Raw genomic sequence first — 23,215 nt, 5'->3', positions numbered from 1 at the left:
CATTGCTCTTTGCCTCCTGTAACCTCCACGGCATGATTTAAAATGGAGCTGACACTGCCTGTCTATATGTGGGATTTCAACTATCCCCGTATTGACTGGATACATATCACCTCAGGACAGGATGCAGAGAGGAAGTTTTAAATGACTGCTTCTTGGAGCAGCTAGTCCAGGAACCCACCAGAGGGATCGGCAATTCTTGATTTAGTCCTAAGTGGAGCACAGAATCATGTCCAAGAGGTGAATATAGCTGGACTGCTTGGTAATAGTGACCATAGTATAATTAAATTTAACAACCCTGTGGTGGGGAAAACACCACAGCGGCCCAACACTCTAGCATTTAATTTCAGAAAGGGGAACTACACAAAAATGAGGAGGTTAGTTAAACAGAAATTAAAAGGTACAGCACCAAAAGTAAAACCCCTACAAACTCCATGGAAACTTTTTAAAGACACCATAATAGAGGTTCAACTTAAATGTATACCCCAAATTAAAAAGCATAGCAAGAGAACCAAAAAAGAGCTACCGTGGCTAAATAACAAAGTAAAAGAAGCAGTGAGAGGCAAAAAGGCATCCTTTAAAAAGTAGAAGTTAAGTCGTAGTGAGGAAAATAGAACTGAGCATAAACTCTGGCAAATGAAGTGTAAAAATATAATTAGGAAGGCCAAAAAAGAAGAATTTGAAATACAGCTAGCCAAAGACTCAAAAAGTAATAGCAAAAAAAAAATTTTTTAAGTATATCAGAAGCAGGAAGCCTGCTAAATAACCAGTGGGGCCACTGGACAATCGAGATGCTAAAGGATCACTCAAGGACGATAAGGCCATTGCAGAGAAACTAAATGAATCCTTTGCATTGGTCTTCACTGTTGAGGATGTGAGGGAGATTCCCAAACTTGAGCCATTCTTTTTAGGTTACAGATCTGAGGAACTGTCCCAGATTGAGGTGTCATTAGAGGAGGTTTGGGAGCAAATTGATAAACTAAACAGTAATAAGTCACCAGGACCAGATGGTATTCACCCAAGAGTTCTGAAGGCACTTAAATGTGAAATAGCAGGACTACTAACTGTAGTCTGTAACCTATCATTTAAATCAGCTTCTGCACCAAATGACTGGAGGATAGCTAATGTGACTCCAATTTTTTATAAGGGCTCCAGAGGTGATCCTGGCAATTATAGGCCTGTAAGCCTGACTTCAGTCCTGGGCAAACTGGTTCAAACTATACTAAAGAACAATATTGTCAGACATATAGATGAACATAATTTGTTGAGGAAGAGTCAACATGGTTTTAGTAGAGGGAAATCATGCCTCACCAATCTACTAGAATTCTTTGAGGGGGTCAATAAGCATGTGGACAAAGGAGATCCAATGGATATAGTGTATTTAGATATTCAGAAAGCCTTTGACAAGGTCCCTCACCAAAGGCTCTTAAGCAAAGTAAATAGTCATGGGATAAGAGGGAAGGTTCTTTCATAGATTGGTAACTGGTTAAAAGATAGGAAACAAAGGGTAGGAATAAATGGTCAGTTTTTGGAATGGAGAGAGGTAATAGTGGTGTGCCCCAGGGGTCTGTACTGGGACCAGTCTAATGTAACATGTTCATAAATGCTCTGGAAAAGGGGATAAACAGTGAAGTGGCAAAATTTGCAGATACAAAACTACTCAAGATAGTTAAGTCCCAGGCGGACTGCGAAGAGCTACAGAAGGATCTCTCAGACCTGGGTGACTGGGCAACAAAATGGCAGATGAAATTCAGTGTTCATAAATGCAAAGTAATGCACATTGGAAAACATAATCCCAACTATACATATAAAATGATGGTGTCTAAACTAGCGATTACCACTCAAGAAAGAGATCTTGGAGTCATTGTGGATAGTTCTCTGAAAACATCCACTCAATGTGCAGCGGCAGTCAAAAAAGCAAACAGAATGTTGGGAATCCTTAAGAAAGGGATAGATAATAAAACAGAAAATATCATATTGCCTCTATATAAATCCATGGTACGCCCACATCTTGAATATTGCATGCAGATGTGGTCACCCCATCTCAAAAAAGATATACTGGACTTGGAAAAGGTTCAGAAAAAGGCAACAAAAATTATTAGGGGTATGGAATGGCTTCCGTATGAGGAGAGATTAATAAAACGGGGACTTTTCAGCTTGGAAAAGAAACTACTAAGGGGGGATATGATAGAGGTCTATAAAATCATGACTGGTGTGGAGAAAGTAAATAAGGAAGTGTTATTTACTCCTTCTCATAACACAAGAACTACAGGCCACCAAATGAAATTAATAGGCAGCAGGTTTAAAAACAAAAGGAAGTATTTTTTTCACACAACGCACTGTCAACCTGTGGAACTCCTTGCCAGAGTATGTTGTGAAGGCCAAGACTACAACAGGGTTCAAAAAAGAACTAGATAAACTCATGGAGGATAGGTCCATCAATAGCTACTAGCCAGAATGGGCAGGGATGGTGTCCCTAGCCTCTGTTTGCCAGAACCTGGGAATTGGCGACAGGGGGTGGATCACTTGATGATTACTTGTTCTGTTCATTCCCTCTGGGGCACCTGGCATTGGCCACTGTCAGAAGACAGGATACTGGGCTAGATGGACCTGTGGTGTGACCGAGTATGGCCATTCTTATGTTCTTATATCTCTCTTGCTTTCAGAGAACCCATTGTAAATTACTCATGTCCTCCAAACAAGAAAGAAAATTTACATTCTAAGCTATTCTGATTGATGCCCTTGATTTGGGCGTGGGTTGTGTGTCAAACTGAATTACTAGCTGGGGGCGGAGGAGTTTTGAGGAAGTGCTGAACACGCTGTTTGGGTGATACTTGGTGTTAATTGTTGGAGTGTAGCTTCACTTTGGTGGGACTTGCCAGGTGCAAATTGCATTGGAGATTAATTTGCTGTGTTTTTTCTCTTGTATTGCACTGATTAAAGGGTGTTAAGGTCTTTGAAGCAGCAGCAGCTCCTCTGGAAATTTGGCTTCCTAGTTTACAACTTTCTTTAATTTTGTTTTGCTGAATTTTGCTATTTCATGTTCCATGAATTTTGCTAATTAGTATTTTGTACAGATATTGGATATTATTTTTCCATTTCTGGGTAACACTTTTCTTGGCTAAGGAAAAGAATTTAAAAAAAAATTATATTTCATTACATGCTGTCAAGATGAAAATGTATATACATAAAAATAATTTGTTAGCTTCTCTTTAAACACATCTCAGATTATTAAAACCAAATTGTAAAAATGCAGTGTATTTTTTTTGAAAATCCTGCTGTTTCTTTTTTCTATTAACTCAGTTTGGGCTGTGAATAAAGCTCTGCCTGTTTAAATATATAACAGTCTTTGGATCTGGATCATCTTGTCTTTAAGTCGTCTAGTCCATCCCCTGCTAAAACAAGGTTGTTCCCTATGCAACATTCACCATTGTTCTATTCAGGCTAATTTTGATTAATTCCAGTGATGGGGGCTCCATAATTTCTTTTTGGAGACTTTACATAATAATGAGTTTTTGTCCAGATATTGTCCCTAATCCAGAGCACATTTTTTTCTCTCCATTTCATGCTATTTCTTCTAGTTTTTCCTCCTTAAATAATTTCCTTCCTGATTGTTTAAGATATTTGTAGATGATCAAATCACCCCGTAATGAAAATGACATGTTTTCACAGTTCTTGTCTTAAAAGGTCTTCTTTTTCTGTTGTTCTTGTTGTCCCGTAGCCTTTCACTGTGATGAGCACTCCAAACCAAAACCAAAATCCAGAGAAGCAGCCGCATGACTTGAGTATTGATACTTACAGCCATACCTTGTACTGGACCTGCGAGGCCACAAATTCAATCAGTGTTCACAGACTTAATGGAGAACCAATTGGAACAGTGTTAAAAGGAGATCATGACAAGCCAAGAGCCATAGTAGTCAATGCAGAGCGAGGGTGAGTCTTTTTCCATGCTTTGAGATTGAGTGAATAGTGCATATGTGTATCCATAGTATTGTGTGTGTGTGTGTGTGTGTGTGTGTGTATGCAAACACATAGTGTGTTTATTCATTTAAGGCCAGATCCTCAGTCGCTTTGAATCAGCAGAGCCCTGTTGATTTTACACCAGCTGAACATCTGGACTATAATGTTTAGGTTTTCAGGAAATAGCGTGTTCAGAAATAATTCAGGTTTCAGAGTAGCAGCCGTGTTAGTCTGTATTTGCAAGAAGAAAAGGAGGACTTGTGGCACCTTAGATACTAACCAATTTATTTGAGCATAAGCTTTCCTGAGCTACAGCTCACTTCATCAGACGTAGCTCATGAAAGCTTATGCTCAAATAAATTTGTTAGTCTCTAAGGTGCCACAAGTCCTCCTGTTCTTTTTGAGAAATAATTCAGTCCTCTGTCATGTGAAAACATCACAGTAACAGCTTGTGCAATCAGATCAAAGCAGATGTATTCCTTTACATTTTGAACCTGTATATTTTAAGGCCAGTTCTGCCTGAAGAATGTTTTACAATTATATTTTTAAAATTCTTGATATAAATTTAAAACAGGAGGATGTGCTAGATAGATTTTCCACAAGCATCTGAAATAAAAGGAATTGGTTTTTTGCATAGCAGTTTTGGTTATATTCAGGGTATCATTCACTTTGGGCTTGACGTCGGTGAAGAATGAGCCCTTTTACCATTCTCTTTAATAAGTTAAATACCCAACTTCCTGACTACTATTAAAAGTGCTTAAGAATCATATGTCTGACAGATGTTGAGTGACAATATTCCATATCCATGTAGATACAGCGGTTCTGAAAAAATCTGTGGAACATTTTCAGGGTTGTTAACTTACTGTTCAGCTTGGGTATGATTATATACAGTCTTCAGTATCTATAAACCATTTTAGAGGCTAGTGTGGGGGAGGGGATTAGAGATAGGTAAGGCGTCAGTTTTATTGGAACCAATTCACAAGGACATATTTCATAGTTAGAAAGGGAAATCTTTAGTGTGTGCTTTTGGAATTAAAATGGGAATTTGCTTTTCCAGGATGATTCCTGAAACACGCTGACTCGCTAGCCTCCACCTTTCCATCCATGCTTCCAAACCATTTTAAAAAAAAATCCAAATTTGAGTTTTTAAAAAAGTCTTAAGGATTAAGGAACAGTGAATATGGCGGCCACCAGGAGACCTGAATTGAGTAGTGACTCCTGACCTGTGCACTGAACTGCTTAGAATAGTGCCATTCTTAGCAGTGTTTCTCTTCCTCTGGGAGCATCAATCTTGTTAATCTTATTGGGATTTTTTTCACACAGTGGAAGGGGAGTAGCCTTAGAGAAGACAGGATTTTTCGTGAGCATTGCTAAGAACTAAGCTTGGGGAGGAGATGCTCAATAGCACTCGTTAGGTTTAAAAGAAACTATGATACGACTATAATTAAACCCTTACCCCCAAAAGTCTTGGTTTAAGAGACTGGTATCTGTATTTGTTATCAGGTACATGTACTTCACCAACATGCAAGAGCGAGCCCCGAAGATAGAGCGTGCAGCCCTGGACGGCACGGAGCGAGAAGTGCTCTTTAGTACTGGTCTGATCCGGCCTGTTGCGCTGGTAATTGACAACAAGCTTGGGAAACTCTTCTGGGTGGACGCAGATCTCAAACGCATTGAAAGCTGTGATTTGTCAGGTACGCGGTAGCTAAGCACGCTGAGCATTGGGCATTTATAGTGTGTATAGTCCTTCTCTGACACAGACCCCAAAGGCGTCTTCTAACTCTAACAATGCCTATTTTGTGCAGGCAGTGAAGAAATGATTAGTCACGGGCTCTCTCCTTTGCAGCACATACATGGACAGAGCTTGTTAAACCTCTTAAAGGACAATAGCACCATACCTGAGTGTTCTGGTTTTTTCAATCATTGTAGTTACACCTGGCTTTTAAATGCCAAAGGCTGGTCAATGGCAGTGCAGACAATGGCAGGTAACTGTAGTAGGAGTAACTTAAAAGGGCATTGCCAAGACCAAGATAGTCATTTAATTCATGCACACATGCACTCTTCCCACACACCAAAAACTTTAATCCTTCTGAAGCGAGTGACAATTTAGCGTGTCTGGAATACTGATTTAGCATAGCATAATGTGAAGTCATCACATTTCCTGCTATAGTAATGCTACTTCACATCTGTAATTATAATGCTACTAGTTGGCTTTTATATGTGGCTTTATCTGTAGATCTCAGTGCTTTACAAAAGTGTATAAGCGTTATGGGCCCCCATTGTACAGCTGAGGACATTGGGGAATAGAGAAGTTAGGCTACTTGGTCAACGTCACTCGGCGAGTCAATAGCGGAACCAGTACTAGTATTCATGTTTGCTACTTTCCAGTTCAGTGTCAATCACTTCTGATCCTCTGTGGATTAGAGGAAGCAGCATATGGAGGAGTCAGGAGAGCAACGAGTTTGAGACTAAGGAGCTAGAGGCAAAGTCACCAATAGGAGGCAGGATCCAAATCAAGGTTCAGAGAGTAGAGTGCACAGGGCACAGTAGGAGGAAAGTAATAGAAATGTGGGAATGGTTGGGCAATAGAACACACCAGGATTGGAAGAGAAGGGTTGGGAAGGTGAGACACAGAAAGTAGGACACTTCAGAACTGGAAGAGAAACCAGAAGTCAGGAGAGCATTTAGTTAACCTGTGGAAAGAGTAGCGCTGCTCGGGGATGAGAATGCATAGAGAGGGTGGGGTACGCCAGTAGTGAAAGAAGAGAGGGTCGTGTAGCAGAACACACAAGCATAGGGATCAAAGTAGGGACTGACTGTTACTCTTGTTTGTACAGGGCGTAGCACAATTGGGTCCCACTCTTGGCTGGTCTTCGGCCCTACTGTAATAAAGTGGGGCGGGGAAGAGAGAGAGGGAGTGTCAGAGATGCACCAAAGAAGCATGAGAAAAATCAGTTGAAGATAGAGCTGTAGGGGAATGCACCTGGGAGGAGGGCAGTGAACAAATCTGTGTTGGTATTACCTCTAAAGAGAAAGCTAAAAAGCAGTGCCAGCTACACCCAATAAAGAGGGAAAGGAGACCCAGTCAATTAGCACTTGCTTATATTTGTAGCGTTCAAGAAACCTAGCCATGACTTCAGTTTCTACTTCAAGGCTAACACCCGTAAAATCCTCTCTGTGCAAAAGAATTGGGCCTTGTTATTTTTATATATGTAAAATATTCACGAAAATACCGAGACTTAGAATGTTTGCAGTGTTGAGTTGAAGCTAGTTGACAGATGGGTTGTCTTTTTGGCTTGTAAGCTCTTTAAGGTAGGGACTGTGTACATTCAGCACCTAGCACGTTGGGGCTGGGAGGTGCTACTGTAATACAAATCATAAATTATAATTTGGGCTTCCGATTTCAGGTTTTAACTGGTAAACACCAATAAAACACTCCGAATATTTTTTAAAAAAACTGTTTATCCAATAAACACTGGAAAAACTTTGTAAATGGTTAATCAGTTTGTGTTGACTTCCCCTCTTTCCCAGTGCAGTTTGTTTATGTAATTGATGTCTCTCCTCCCTGGCTTGTATCTACAGGCTTCTGTGCATTATCGCTCCATCTAGACTATGGGAAGGAGGTTTCTAAAGTGTACCAATGTGTTGAGAATTAATTGGTCCATATAAACCCTGCTGGTGTGCACTCAAGTATCCCTTGTGTGCTTTAATGTAATGCTGTTTGAACCAGTACTAGGTGCCTATGCAAAGAGAGAGCCCTCAAAGCCCCCATTTTTTTGACATCTACATGGAACTCAAAAATTGCTAAACAAATAAAACCTGTTTTTCAGGGTTTATTAATTTCATTTTTCAGAAGCCCTAATTATAATGCACTGTCAGTTTCTCAGGGAAGCAATCTGTTAATTTTTTTTTTCTTTTCTTTTTTTGTTTGCTAAATGATACGTATATAAGAAGTGACTTAGGACTCGGGTGATACTAGGTGAATGATGACCAGTATGCAATAGTCATAGTTTTGGCAGGGGATAGCACATTGCAGCTTCCATTGTAGCTGGTCTGTGTTCCCCTAAAGGACTTCCTCCTAACGCTACAGATGTAGCACCTTAAATTAGGTGGATCATATTACAAGAAAAACTAAACTTCCTCTGCTTAGTCTTGAATCGGTGCTTATAACATATATGTATTTGATGAACATAAAGGGGAAGCAGCTAGAAAATAAGATGCTATAGAGAAGATGAAAGGGGAAAACTGTAGGGATAAAAGAAAATCTGTAGTGTTGATTAACCAGAGGGTATGCCTCTCATAGCCAGAGAGATACAGGTATGTTTGATCCAGCTGAGCTCACTGTAATTTGATCCATTGAGCTGTTGATTTTTGAAAAGTTAACAGCACATCTTTGCGTTTAAAAATGCTTTGTATTTTCATATTGCAAGCCTTGAAGAGAATCGACAGCCAAAAGGACCTTGGCTTGAATGAGACCATAAGAAATAAATTGTGCATTGGGCAGAACACATTAAAACAAGAACACATACACAGAAGGATTTTAATGTAAACTGAGGTGGTCATGAAAAATCAGATCAAAAGGTTGTGTTGTATATTTTTATTCTGATTAGGCAGTGCTAGGCATCCTTTCCCTCTTGCAGAATTAAGAAGATGACACATTTTTTTTGAAACTTGCACCAAATCCAGATATTTTACAGCACCATGTTGAAAGTGGCAGAACAGCAACTAAGCTGTCCAATGTTTAACTTTCAGGGAAGGTGTTACATGGTCTTGTCTGTAGGACTTTCATTTTCATAACCAAGGGTTTAGCCCTGTGCCCTGCCTCCGACCACCCCCCCCCCCCCGCTTTGAGTTATTGCTGCTTTTTGAAATCTCATAAGGCTTTGCAAACAACTTCAGTTTGCCACCAGTTGGGTAATATAACTTGTTTATTTCATTTTTAAATAGCTGAAAGAGTTTGAAAATTTTTATTTGAGGTCAGAACAAATACTTTGTGTTCGATGGAAATGTAAATAGGGGAATTATTTGTCCTTCAAGCTTTTCATAATGTTGTTTTTTTCCATTTGAATTCTAATTTCCACCTTCAAAAGATTACACATTTATTTCATACTGGAAATCAGTGTTTAATCACTAAGGAAATTAGATACTACTTTTCCTTGTAACACGTTTTTCATTATCATTTTTATTACTTAACCAGAAGGAGAATGCTACTGAGAAACTATTCTTTGTTTATTCATTATTTTTTTCCCTAAACTACAATACAGAGGTGCCCAGGATCCAGTGCTCTCAGCACCCTTAGGCACTCTTTTAAAAAATCACTGATGACTCTCTGGAGCTGTAAATGACCCATGATCAAATAACCCTAGTGACAATATAACTGTAACACACATGGAGTAAGAATCCTCCCATGGTGAGGGCAGTAGCCTGGGACTTGGGAGACCCAGAATCAGTTCCCTGCTTGGCCATGGACTTGCTGTGTAACGTTGGCATGCCCCTTAGTCTCTCTGTGCCTCAGTTCTCCATCTATAAAATGAGGACAATAGTACTTCCCTATCTCACAGACGTATTTGTGAGCATCAATACGTTAAGACTGTGAGGTCCTCAGATACCACAAGGATGGGGGGGGTCAAAGGAGTACCATATATAGACTCATTAGTCATCTTCCACACACAATCCCCAAAACAGTTCTGTCCCACCAAGGAAGTGAAAATATTGGTCTTCCAGTGCTCCTGCAAGCTACCAAACTCAGGCTGTCTCAGACCTGGGTCCAGGAAACCATTTTAAAAAGCTACACAGCCCCTAGCTGAGAACACCTGCCAGCAGCCCCACTGGGACTTCCTCTCAGGTGCCTCTGCAGTAAGTCGCTGGGAGAGAGGCAGCCTCTTACTGGTTTGTGAAAGGGGGAGATGCAGTTGATTATGTGAAACCTGCACCATTTCAGGACAGGAAGCATCAACTTTATTTTTAATTTTAAATGAATTTGTCCAGTTTTTAATGTTTTTAAATATAAAATTGTTGATGGAATAAAAAGGCTCCTTCAGTTTATTCCTGCTTCTGTTAAGAAATGGGTCCATCTGGGTTTTTATAATGTAGCCCAATAGCATGGTCTCTCAGCACAATTGAACCTCAATCTGCTGGCTCAGCACCCAGGGCCCAGTTCTGCAAGGTGCCGAGAGGCGCTGAGAACTCCAGTCCCATTGGCTCCAATGTGAGTTAAGGGTGTTCCACATCTTGCAGGATCAGGGTCCCAGCACTTAGTCCCCCAGGCTGCAGGTCCAGCACCTTCTTCCCATCAGTTTTTTTTTTATTCTTTTGCATTTCTAAATCACTCAAATCTGCATGTTTTGTGGGGGGTGGAAGCCTCAGAAGTAATGACCAGCCTTCGGAGCCTGAGCCAATCCCCAGTGTAATCAATGGAGAGGCTACTGTATGCACTGAGGCCCGCAGCTCTCTGTGGATCACCAGCTGTTGGTCCATGGACCATGGTTTTGGAATCTGTTTTACTGTATGCTCTCAATTCTCTGCTCACCACTGTGATCTGTACTCCTGGTACTACAGCATTACAGGAGGTCCCCTTCCCCCACACCCCATTTTCAGTGGCCCAGGATGAAGGGAAGCAGTCAACATCAGACAAGGACTTGAATGCATTTCTTCCATAAACCTTACTAGCACTAGTTATTTCCCACTGGAGAGGGCTAGTATTGCCTAAATGTGTGAGAGAATTAATTTTAGAATTAATCAGGAAATTCTCGGCCTCCATATATTTTTTCCTTTAATTTAAAATAATCTGCGTGTACTGCAGTGCTCCTTTTAGCAGTATAGTAAGAGTCTTTGTACGCTGTGATCTTTTGAACAAATTTAATAGCAACTGTAATTGAAAGAAATGTTTTATTTGCCTGCATGGCTGAGCTCTTAAGTAATTTTTTCAGCAAATTAGTTGACTCTAGTGCTGATTAATGTTTTTATTATCTTATTTTGTGGGCATTAAAAAAAAAAGTTTAAATGCCAGAGAGGAAAAGAGCAAGTTAGTCACAATTATCATTATTCCATAATTAAATCTTAGAGCAGAGATACCACTAACTCACATCGTCCGGTACATTTTTCATTTCTTTTGGAATACATCTGGTATACGTAGGCAGAAACTGCCTGCATAGAATCATAGAATATCAGGGTTGGAAGGGACCTCAGGAGGTCATCTAGTCCAATCCCCTGCTCAAAGCAGGACCAATCCCCAATTAAATAAAGTTGTTTCTCTGATGTAAGAGAATGATTCAAGGGCTGTCATTATGGAAAAGAACTACAAAAAAAAGTTACAACTTTTTAAGTACCTTTCACAAAAATGGTACAACAAACACTATCAGACTGCCAACAGTAAAGGTTAAAAGTAGCCACAAATTTTAACTATTTTAAAATGTTAGCTTGAATAATAGGACTGATTATTTGATTTTGTTGTTGTTATTGTTTAGAGGTGAAACACCACTTTGATTTTTATCCCATTTCTTCCAAACGCTAAAGTTAGGCTTACTGAATGATTGGGCACGTGAAAGGAAGTTTGAAGGAAATGGTATGTGGAGGTAGGAAGTAGAATGTGGTCAGTTTTCAGATGCATCCGCATGGACATTGTTTAGTATACTACAGGATTTGTGCCCTTACCTCTCCCTTTGCCGGTGTGTGCTGCATTCATTTAGTAGAAGGAGTACTGGTAGTAATAATAACTGGTATTCTAGCAGTAGGTAGAGGCCCAAACCAAGCCTGGGACAGTTTCCTGCAAATGTAGAGGGACTCTCCCTGCCCCATGGAGCATACAGTCTAAATGTAGACTGGGCTACAATACAAATTGCCACAGCATTCACACGCAATTGTAAATGATTGATTTAGCTGACATGACACTGACCACAGCAGAGTAGTCAGTGCAGACCAGCACGAGTCATGGTCAGCATGACGTCGATGAACCACAATTAAATCCTGCTGGGTTGAGGGTCAGTCACGGTGAGCTGACGTGATGCTTATCGTGGTATGGCCTGGCCTGGTCTGTTCTGTCAGTTAACTCAGTTCTTCTTAGTAACCATTTTCAAACACCGTAAAATGCTCTAGAGGTGACAACAGCTCTGCCTTAGATGCTACTTTATAAGGGTCAGGAGCTTGAAAAGTGAGCCTAGAATCTCTGTCCCGTGGAAATAAGATGTCTGAGATCGTTGTTGAAATATTGACACTGGTTTTGTATTATGAGTGTGTTCCCCCTCACCATCTTTGTCTCGTCCATTCTTTCCACACTGTCCCCTCATCTTTCTCCTTCCTGTCTTAGAGCCTGCTACTCTCTCCGTTCCGCCTCTCCCCACTTCCAAGCTCATCTATACTATCATGCCACATAATTGATCAGACTATCTCATCACTGCCTGTCGCTTTGCCACCTTCCTCCCAAAGCACTTTCATTTCATCTCCATTTTCAAGGGTCTGACTACAGCCTGAATAAACCATCTGTCTCATTTCCCCCTCAGTACCTCCCTCCCTCTGCTGCTGAGCCTGCCCTCTGCAGCAGGAGCTTTGATGCCCTGCATCTCAGCAACTGAGCTGGCTTTTGCCCTTTGCTGTTGGGCAGTTGATGGGTGGAGTGGGGGATCTGCTGCTGAAAACTGGAGTGCAGGGCAGAAAGCAGGAAATAGGAAGAGCTGCTGAATGTTGTGGGAAATCACTACTGGGGGAAAAAACAACAAACCCACCTTTCTCCACCTGCAGGCCCCTATGCTGTGCCCTACAGAGCTTCCAGCTTCTAGAGTAAATGAAGCAGGGATCTTACAAATAGCTTCATTCTGTCTGCAGTCCTGATTCATTCTCTGTGCCCAGAATAAGGCAGGGATCCTGTAGAAAAAAAAGAGCGTGATTATGTAATTAAAGACTGTATCATAGTGTATATGCACCAGGAGGGTGAATAAAGATTACACAGGCAACCTAAAATTTGGCATTTTCTAACTTCTGAATGCTTAATTTTGCAACCTTAATGTGCTTAACAGAGTTGTTTTAATGTTGTGTGCATGTATGTACCTGTGTGTGTTATGTATGCATGTTTATGTATGTACATAACATTAAATATATCTAGGATTTTTATATACACCAGTCACTGTGACACCAATGAATTATCAGCTTTCTGTTTTAAAGGAGTAGCATCAGCACTTAATGTTCTATGCAGATTTTTATTGGAAAACTCAATAAGTAGTATTTTAAAAAATTTGAATGCCTCTTTCAAGAAATATCTTCTATGAGACCTTAGCTTGTAGGGGAAAAATTCTAACCTCTACTGCCCAGAGATGGTTCCCATTGGTAGTTCAGTATATGCATGTCTGAGAGTAGAGCTTGCCTGTCAATGCTTGAAAGTGAATAATTTTTTTTAAATTGAGCCCATGGAAACATTTCCCATTGCACTGGATCAAAAAAAATTTGTTCAAAATTCATTCACGATAATAAGATTGTCTGGAGAATAAAGCGTGTTTTGGAAACAAGTACACTTTATTATAAAAGAGAAAAAAAAAAGGTGAGACAAAAGTTTCTCTTTGCAAAACCTATATTTGCTTTAGCTTTGATTGTTACAGGAGCTAACCGTGTGACACTGGAGGACTCCAATATCCTGCAGCCAATGGGACTGACTGTGTTGGGGAATCACTTGTACTGGATTGACCGTCAGCAGCAGATGATTGAGAGAGTTGAGAAAACCAGTGGATACAAGAGGACTAGAATCCAAGGCCGAATTGCTCACTTGACAGGCATTCATGCAGTGGAAGAAGTTGATATGGATGAATTTTGTAAGTTTATTTCAGTGCCATGTATTCTTGATTGCTCTGGTGCTGGTTTCTCTTAAGCTTCTGAATCAGACACCTAGTGTGTATCCTAGCATGTGAATTTCTGATTCCTCAGTTTCTGACTTGTTGTGAGTTTTTGTGTTCATTTTAAACAGAATGTAGCAGGGTTTTTTAGTAAGCACTGTTTGAAACCAGGGAGTTTTTTTGCCAATGAAAAATGGTACATATAATTTTGGCTATTTATGTAACACCCAAAAATACACCAGGCGTCCTACAGACTTATAAGACAGAATCCTGCTCTAAAGAAATGACTATTTGTATACAAAATACAGGCATAGGGCTTGATTGTGAGGGGTGCTGAACACTCTCGCCTCAACCCAGCTAAGCGCTTAAGCATGTGACCAGCCCCATTGACTTCAAATAAGTTCTTAGCTGGATTGCAGCCAGTCCAGCGTGCTCAGCACCTTGCAGGATGGACCTCCCAGAAGAGAAGGTAATGCAAACCTCTTTTCCCATTCCTGTCCTGAATAATCTCTGCACAGAAAGATGGCTATTTGATGTCGTAGTAGTTAGCAATCTATTCAGCATGTACATGCATAATACAAAATTTGCTCCCGAAGCGGCTTAGAAAATAAAAACAAAGAAAAACTAGATGTCAGCTGTTTGATGCAGAGAGGTTAATTACACTAGCCTTTCACCACTGCAAACCTGTGATCAAACGTGGTTTACTGTGTGCCATAAGGGAGTTATTCCACATAGTATTAGGGGAATCAGCTATAAGAAAAAGAGCTGTGCCTGACGTCTGTGTTTCTAAACCAGTGAGGCATCAAGGAGCGAGGGGGGCTTTTGTTGAACTGCAAAGCGTGGAAGGGGGCTCCTTTTAAAATAGTTTGCTGAAATACATCTCCACTGATCCTGGGGGGAGAGAAGTAAGGGAGGAGAAGCTATGTATTGCTTGCCCTGCCTCCCCTACCTTAGAAACAACAGCGGACAAACATAGTGAAGTAGCAGGCATGCCAGTTTGAAACACTGTTGCAAGAAAAGGAACAGTGAAAACTGGCTAGGACTGTCTGTTTCACTTTGCTTCTCCTAGAGAGCAGTGCTAGCGGTCAGACATAATCTGGGAGAAGGGAGAGATCCAGAAAGAAGAGGAAAGAGAAAAAATATGGGGGAGACGCACCCTTCGTTAATTTTAGGATGTGCGCATTAGCCTTCCAAGTGATCACCTAATCGTAGGCTTGTCCTTCCCTTTTCATCTACCTCCGGGGGGGTGTTGGTTTCTGTGCCTGTTTGTTTTTTGTTGTCTTCATTTAGACTGCAAGATCTTCAGCGCAGGGATTCTGTCTTTGTTGTTGTAACGCAGTGTGCATGTTGAGGTTATTATGTAAGTAATAGTAATGAGGCCAAGACTTGACCAAGCAGAGCAAGGAGCTGCACCAGTGGGTTAGTGGAAACATACCATAATCTGGTTCCACATTTGGTTTCTTTCTCTGGGAACCAGCAGATGTTAGAACTGTAGAGACACTGAGCCCCTGGGGATGGTGGTAATGGGTCCCTTCTGGCTGACTGACAGAGAAGTGCTGATGAGATACAGGAGGCCTTCTGTCAAACTCCACATCTGGAAGAAGGATGGTGCAGGGCCTTTGAGGAGAGAGGAAGATGTTAACTGGGGGATCGAGGAGGGGAAGGATCCGAGAAAACCTCCCACAAAGAGGAAGAGAATTAAAAAAGAGAGAGAGAAAAGATTGTGGAAAGATGCAGAGAATGAAAGAGACAGAACGGCAGAATAAGGGAGTGTAAAGGAGTGGTGGGGAAAGGAAAAATATGCCCAATACAAAAGGGGCTAGAGAAGGAGACCTGAAGGTAGAGGGTGATTTTGTGTGTGTGTGTGTGTGTGTGTGTTTAATTTTAGGATATCATGTCTGTTTCTTTTATCTACTCATCTAATAAACTGTGATTGATAACTTCTCTGGAGGTTGAAAGACAGATGGAAAGAAAATGTCCTGATATTTTCAAATCTCTCTTTCCATCCACCCCATTACCCCTACTGTTTGAAAAAGCCATTAACTAGAATAGCAGGAGGCGGCTGCATTGGCAGACCTGTGTAGGGGGAAACCTGTGTGATGTTTGCTTGCACTCTTGTTAATCTTTGATTTATAAGCACTGAAACTCTCAAATTTTGAAAATAAGAGTGTAGGAATCATTCATTGTGTAAAAAAAAAAAAAAGGGGGGATTGAAGCCATTTTAGTACACTTTTTCTAGAATTTTGCAAAAGATTAATCCCTTTTCTTTCACAATATGTAATATTCACCATTCTTAGCCTTTTCTCTAGCATCTCCTTGCTCCACTCCCAGTGTCTCTCAAAGGTACCATTACTTTACTGCTGCAAAGGGATTTTATTTTTTAATTTAAGCACAATTCAGAGAATTGGGAAATGATTTTTACATGCTAAATCATGAATGGTTAAAAAAAAAGGGGGGGCGAAGTGCTTTATTTTCTTTATGGCAAGGATCCTGCTTTCTACTTTGAGTCACACTTGAAAAGAATCGCCCTTCAGGGCTGAAATCTGAAACTTGTCCTTTAAAGGTGAATCTCTGTTGCAACAGAACAATTTTAAAAAAATTGTTTTTCTTTTGCTCTTCCAACAGTCCACGCTGCGTGCAGTGGCATCTTAAGATTATATATAAAAATAATATGTTTGTTAAAAGTGAAGGCAGATTTCTGTGCTAAATGCCTGATTAATGAGTCTGAGCAGATGGAGAGCACATTTGGCACAGAAATAATTAGCTATTTTTATATGGATCTGCCCGCCCCCCCTCCGTAAAAATCTTAGAACTTACTAGTACTGTATCCAAGAATGCATCATTCTGTGACAACAAATATGGGCTCCACTTCAACAAGAAATCTCAGCATGTGCTTAAATGTAGGCACATACAGGAAGTGATGTAATCCAGTGGATTGGGCATTAGACTAGGACTCAAGAGACCTGCATTCTATTCCCAGTTCTGCCATCTGTCTGCTGTGGGACCTTGGACAAGTAACTTTACCTCTCTTTCTCCTCCCACCCTTTGTCTGTCTTGTCTATTTAGGTTGCCCATTTGAGGAGCTATTAAGTGCTTAGCACTTTTGAGAATCAGGCTACTTACCTAAATGCCTAAATCTGGGTTTAGAAGCCTAACTGTACCTACTGTTTCTTTTTTAAATCTTGGCCCACATATGTTGTTTTGTGTGTGTACATATGTGTACTTCAGTTTTGTAAATAATTTTGGGGTCCTTCAAGATTAAGTGTACTGAAGAGGCCTTTTGTTTGGTTTAAACAAAAGTATCCCGTCTCTTTTTGACGTCCAGTTCGCAGATGAAATGCAGATGAAGTATACTCATTCTTTAAGTGTAGTCTTTACAAGAAGCTTCTACTAGTTTCTTTGCATCTGAGTTTCTAAATATTTAAAGGATTTCTGAGAAGTCCGTATACCTTGGTGTTCAGGAGCAATATCCCTAGAGAGACTATAAATCAGGTTTTGAGTAGTGACCTGGGAAGTCATGCATTTACTGTGTTCGTGTCCAGTGAAAGTTGGTAGTTCTTACAGAAACCAGCTTTCCACTAGCTGAACATCCTGATTTATTGACAGTGTACAGTATTCCATTCCATGTGTTGTTTATACAGCTGCACATCCATGTTCCCGTGACAATGGTGGCTGTTCACACATCTGCATTGCTAAAGGAGATGGAACCCCAAGATGCTCATGCCCAGATCACCTTGTACTTTTACAGAACCTCTTAACATGTGGAGGTAAGTGAATTAATTTAACAGGGCTTTTTATATAGGGCACACGTATCCATAAAGACTCTCAGAGCTTCTGGGGTCAAGAAGCTGCATAGTCAGATTTCCTCCTCTCCTCCCAATGTGTGGTCACAAATTCCACTGTGATAAACTTTAACCCAGTCATGTCACTTGCACTTTCTTTAATGTATGTAGGGTCTGACTAAAGATATCTACATGTTTCTGTAGGAAACATGAGCTAAGATTCAGTGCTGGGATGCAAACACACAGTTCCCCTGGAAGTAACTGGTGCATCCATGGTCAAAACTTGGCCCTTACTCCATAAGGTTTGGTGTTTAGATCTTTGAATCTATGTCTCTGTCTTCATTGCCCGCAAAATGCCCCTCTGGGCCTCGGAAGATTTAGCACATGTATTGATACTTACTGAAGTTTGTCTGGTGTGACTGATTTGATTGTTATGCTGTAAACGTGCTTGGTAGAGTGTGACCATGTTGCATTAGGCTGTTATAATGTGGCACAGGACAGTGCTGACACGTCATAAGGCCATATGTGACATTTCGCAAACCCGGAAATTAGTGTCAGAGCATGACTTTGATGTACTCTGTTGCTAATAAAATCAAGACAATTCTGGCGATCCCAAGATGGGTAGTGGCCCTGTTCATTATAGTAGCTCTCTTAATCCCCCACTTTATGCTTTCCTGCTTCTTTCGCAATCCCAGGAGTTTTCACTATTTGTAGCACTACACTTGCTGGGGGAATTAAAAAAACAAACAAACTCATTTCTTCTGGGAGGTCTCATATCTTCAGTATTTTAGCTTTATTGCTGCACTCAAGCTTTTTGAAAAAATATATTCATTTCTCTCTAGATTTCATGTGCTGGCTGAACTCTCACCTCCCCAGGGGAAGTCATTTCCATTGTAAACTGTTTTCTTTCCCATGACCACAACACACTATGTGGTTTCAGAGTAGTAGTGGTTACTTCTGGAGGCCAAAAAATAAATAAATCAGTCTACTCATATTTCTCAATCTGCTGCTCCTGCAAGACATTGCCAGTGAGAGATTTCTTACCTCCCACTGTTTCATTATCTTCTGCTATAAATCTAACAAATTTAGGGCCTCCCTTTTGGTCTTCGTTCATTTTTATACTAAGCTTATCCAGAGCCTGCTAAGACTTTCTGACGCATCCTGTCTGCAGCATTAGCAGCCCTGAGCCAGTGTCTTTCAGTAGCCTGAAAATGCGTTGCAGAGTGTCTGCCCCCAGATGCTTTAACCAGTTTTAGGACCAAATTTGTATTTGCTTGATGCAAGAGGGTGCGATATTAAATGCAGCTCAGTGGCTGAATTCATCTTCCAGGGAAGAGCTGGTCACTCTCATTTTCTGCATTGCCTGGAAATGTTCTGTCTGAATAGGAAATCCAGATTAGTTTTCATTCCTGAGTTTTCCCAGTTATTTGTGTAGGTGACATATTAGTTTATTCAGAGCTGTTAATTGATTGGTTACCATTGAGTTACTCAGTATTGCCAGCTCCAAGCAATCAAAAATCGTGATGCAGACCTCAAAAATCACAACTGGCTTAAAAATCATGAGATTAAAAATAATAAACATTGGGTTCTTGTTGTTTGCCTTTTGGGTTTTTAACTGCTGAAATACACTTGGGTCACTTTTTCAAGCTTTTCTCCACAGCCAAGAGGGCTAGAAACTTTATTTTCAATGAAAGATCAGATTTCTCATGTAGTCGCATAACTCTGGGAGATGGGGCTTTAAGAAAAACGCAAAAGCACCTATTGATGATGATTTCTCCCATTGTCACCAAGAGGGAGATTTTGCTTATGCTGGCTGTTGAAAGAGAATTCTGTATTGCAAGGTGGCCATGCTGGGCCTTTCTGTATTATGCAGCCTTTGGTACACAATAAGTTCAGTAACATTGTCACCACGGAGCCATTGTATGAATACATTGTTGCTGTTGACTACATCTTCCTCCTGGAAGATCAGTATGAGAGTTCTAACAACATTTCATTGATTTTCAGATACTACCACTTAACATAAGACTGTGCCTTATATATTTACTATAACAAATGTGTAATGTAGTAATCTGTTGTAGTTCTTTAATACAGCTGATTTACATGTTCTAGGGAAGTAGTGGTACCTAGTGGGTAGGTCCTGGACTGGGACTCAGGAAATCTAGGTAGTTCTTTGAGTGCTTGGTCATGTCCATGCCATTGTAGAGGAGTGTGCTCACCACATGCACCAGTGTGGGAAGTTTTTCCCGCAGTGGTATCCGTAGGGGACCGCCTCTAGTGCGGCGCATGTATGCACCAGTGTAAGGGGCGCTGCCGGTTCCCACCTCCCTCAGTTCCTTCTTCCCGCCAGTGATGGTGCTGCAATGTCTCCTTGCCTTGGGTGTCCCCTCCAGATGTGGCTGGCATCAGTCTACTCCCCAGCCAGACATCACCTAGACATGGTCATCATGATCCCGCCGCAGGTACTTACCTCCCTGCAGTGGTGGTCCAACCCGATTCTGGTGTTGGAAGGTGTGCTGTTCGCGAGCCTGTGACCCATGGTCTCCCTGATTTCAGATGCATCCGACCTTGGCTGCGGAGTGCATCTCAGTACACTGCGGATTTGGGTTATGGTCATGGGAGGAACTCGCATTATATATAAACATCAGAGCCATCCTTCTGGCTTGCGGTGTCTTCCTTCCCCAACTGTCTGGTCAGGTAGTGCAGATGTTGACGGATAATATGGCCTCCATGTTCTATGTCAACAGGCCTGGGGCAGCTCATTCACGGCTCTGTGCCAGAAGGCCCTCTTTCTGTGGGACTTCTGCATTCAGCATGTGATCCACCTGGAAGCCTCGCACCTCCCCGGCATCCACAACATGCTGGCGAATCGCCTCAGCAGGTCCTTTGTCTCTCACCATGAGTGGTCCCTTTACTTGGAGGTCGTCAGAATGCTATTCCAGAAGTGGAGAACTCCCCGAGTGGACCTGTTCGCCACCAGACAGGACAGAAAGTGTCATCAGTTTTGCTCTCTCCAGAGCCTCGGCAGAGGCTCACTTTCCGATGCCTTTCTCCTGTCGTGGTCAGGAGACCTGATGTATGCCTTCCCGCCAATTCCTCTCATCAGCAAAGTCCTCTCAGAAATCAAGGGGGACAAGGCATGAGACATTATGATTGCCTGAGCATGGCCTCACCAGCATTGGTTTAGCATGCACATGGACCTGGCCACAGCAGCCCTGTGGCAACTTCCCAGCCGCCCGGACCTTCTCTCTCAGGAGCACTGTTGGCTCCTGCACCTGAACCTCACCTCTCTCCACCTCACAGCTTGGATCCTGTGTCACTGAATCCAGAGGAACAAGCTTGCTCTAGTCAGGTACAGCAGGCTCTCTTGGAGAGCAGAAAGCCCCAACCACCACAACTTACCTGGCAAAATGGAAGTGTTTCTCCTGCTGGGCATCAGAGCAGAATAGCTCCCTGACCCAGTCATCTCTGCAGTCCAGCCTGGATTACCTGCTTCACTTAAAGCACCAGGGCCTCGCCCTCTCTTAGATCAAGGTGCACCTGGCAGCCATATTGGCCTTCCATCATCTCATCCAGGGTAGATTGGTATTCTCACATGAGATGTCGATCAGGTTCCTGAAAGGCATTGAAAGACTCTTTCTGCCAATCCAGGACCCGGTTCCCCAATAGGACCTCAACCTGGTCCTTCCCAGGCTCACAGGTCCACCCTTTGAGCCTACAGCTTCTTGTTCCCTTTCCCACTTGTCGTGGAAGGTTGCATTCCTTGTAGCTATTACCTCAGCGAGACGGGTCTCCAAGATTAAAGCCCTCACTTTGGAGCTCCCATACACGGTATTCTACAAGGACAAGGTCCAGCTGCAGCCCCATCCATTCTTCCTGCCAAAGGTGGTGTCACACTTCCGTGTCAGCCAGGATATCTTCCTCCTGGTGTTCTGTCCAAACCTCCCATGACCAATGAGAAGAGGCGTGCACACTCTGTCAGGCATGCCCTGGCTTTCTACCTGGAGTGCACCAAGCCCTTCCGCAGAGCCACCCAGCTCTTTATCGCGATCGCTGACAGGATGAAGGGCCTTCTGGTGTCCTCTCAAAGGATTTCGAATTGGATCACCACCTGCGTCCGTACTGGTTACGAGCTGGCGCAGGCTGTGCCCCCATCAGTAGTGAAGGCTCACTCGACAAGGGCACAGGTGTCTTCAGTTGCCTTCCTGGCGCATGTCCCTATCCAGGACATTTGCAGGGCCGCGACGTGGGCTTCAGTACACACGTTCACAACGCACTAGGCCATCACTCAGCAGGCCAGAGATGACCGTGGCTTTGGCAGAGCTGTGTTGAAATCGACACATCCATGAACTCCTTACCCTCCTCTGGTGGTACTGCTTGGGAGTCATCTACCATGGAATGGACGTGAGCAAGCACTAAAAGAAGAAAAGACGGTTACCTTTTGTAAATGTTGTTTTTCGAGATGTGTTGCTCATGTCCATCCCATGACCCGCCCTCCTTCCCCTCTGTCTGAGTTCTAGCAAGAAGGAATTTGAGGGAGGGGGGAGCCGACGGCACCCCTTATTCCGCGGCATACGTGCGCCACTCCAGAGTGCGCCAGAGCTGGTCCTAAATGGATGCCACTGAAGGAAAAGCTTTCGGCACCGGTGCATGTGGCGAGCACACACACCTACAATGGAATGGACGTGAGCAACACATCTCGAAGAATAACAGTTACGAAAGGTAACAGTATTTTCAATCTCCAGCTCTGCCACTGACCTGCTGGGTGACCTTGAGCAAGTCACGCCATCTCTCTGTGCCTCAGTTTCCCCTTCTGTAAAATGGGGATAATGATATTGGCCTCCTTGGTAAAGCATTTGAGATCTAAAGTTGAAAAGTACTATATGAGAGCTAATTATTATTATTCAAAAGGGAGTGGCTTTGCTGTTCTGTTGTAATATATGTTTAAGTGCCTTTGGCAGCTGTTTCTTAACCCAGTCACTGATGATTAATGCAATCCTGCTGGATGGGGCAGCAGTGGGGGAGATTGCTCCCAGGGCCTCTGGATGAGAGAGCATGAGCCTCTAGTGCCCAAGCCAAAGAAACACCAGATTCCTTAGCTTAAACTGTTGTAGCAGACTCAAACATCTGTACGTGGACTAGCCACTAGACAAGAACAGAGAGACATATGAGTAAGCATGGATTACATTTGGTTTAGGTAAACTAGTGACTGGTTCATCCAGAATGCCAGTTTTGTTATAAAGATTATACTAAACCATGATCAGAAATACCCTAGGATAATGTAATTTAGGGATTAGAGGTGAGTAAAGCTAGCAGTTTGTGCTTTGCAAGTGGAAACTGATATTTTGTGAGTATTCATTTATATGAAATCCATGTGAAAATCTCTTTGAAAAAGAAGTTGCTAACACAAAGTTACTTATTCAGAGTTCCCTGCCACCAGTCCAGTTCTCAGACAACTAGACCATGCCTCTTCTGGCAGCATACACAGTTTTTTGTTACAAATTGGGAAACATTTATTCCCTGGGCAAAACTGTAAATTATTTCTTGATGAAAACTTGCCATTTTCACAGAGGAATTTCAGCATGGACATAACAAGTTTTCCATCTGTGAAAAGTCTCTTTCACTTTTTTATATATAATCTTTTTATCAGGACTAAAATGA

At 42.0% G+C, this 23,215-nt stretch overlaps 1 protein-coding gene across 1 annotated transcript in view; it reads left to right on the top strand.

Moving 5' to 3' along the window:
* Window positions 1-23,215, top strand: part of LRP5 (LDL receptor related protein 5) — a 164,686-nt gene that overhangs the window by 129,527 nt on the left and 11,944 nt on the right. The window contains 4 exon segments of the mRNA XM_077819867.1: window positions 3,719-3,930; window positions 5,461-5,651; window positions 13,545-13,754; window positions 17,417-17,542. Coding sequence (XP_077675993.1) covers window positions 3,719-3,930; window positions 5,461-5,651; window positions 13,545-13,754; window positions 17,417-17,542 — 739 coding nt within the window.

Source organism: Eretmochelys imbricata, chromosome 6, assembly GCF_965152235.1.
Source record: "Eretmochelys imbricata isolate rEreImb1 chromosome 6, rEreImb1.hap1, whole genome shotgun sequence".
Classification (NCBI taxonomy): Eukaryota; Metazoa; Chordata; order Testudines; family Cheloniidae; genus Eretmochelys; species Eretmochelys imbricata.
This window is presented reverse-complemented; position numbering and strand designations above follow the sequence as displayed.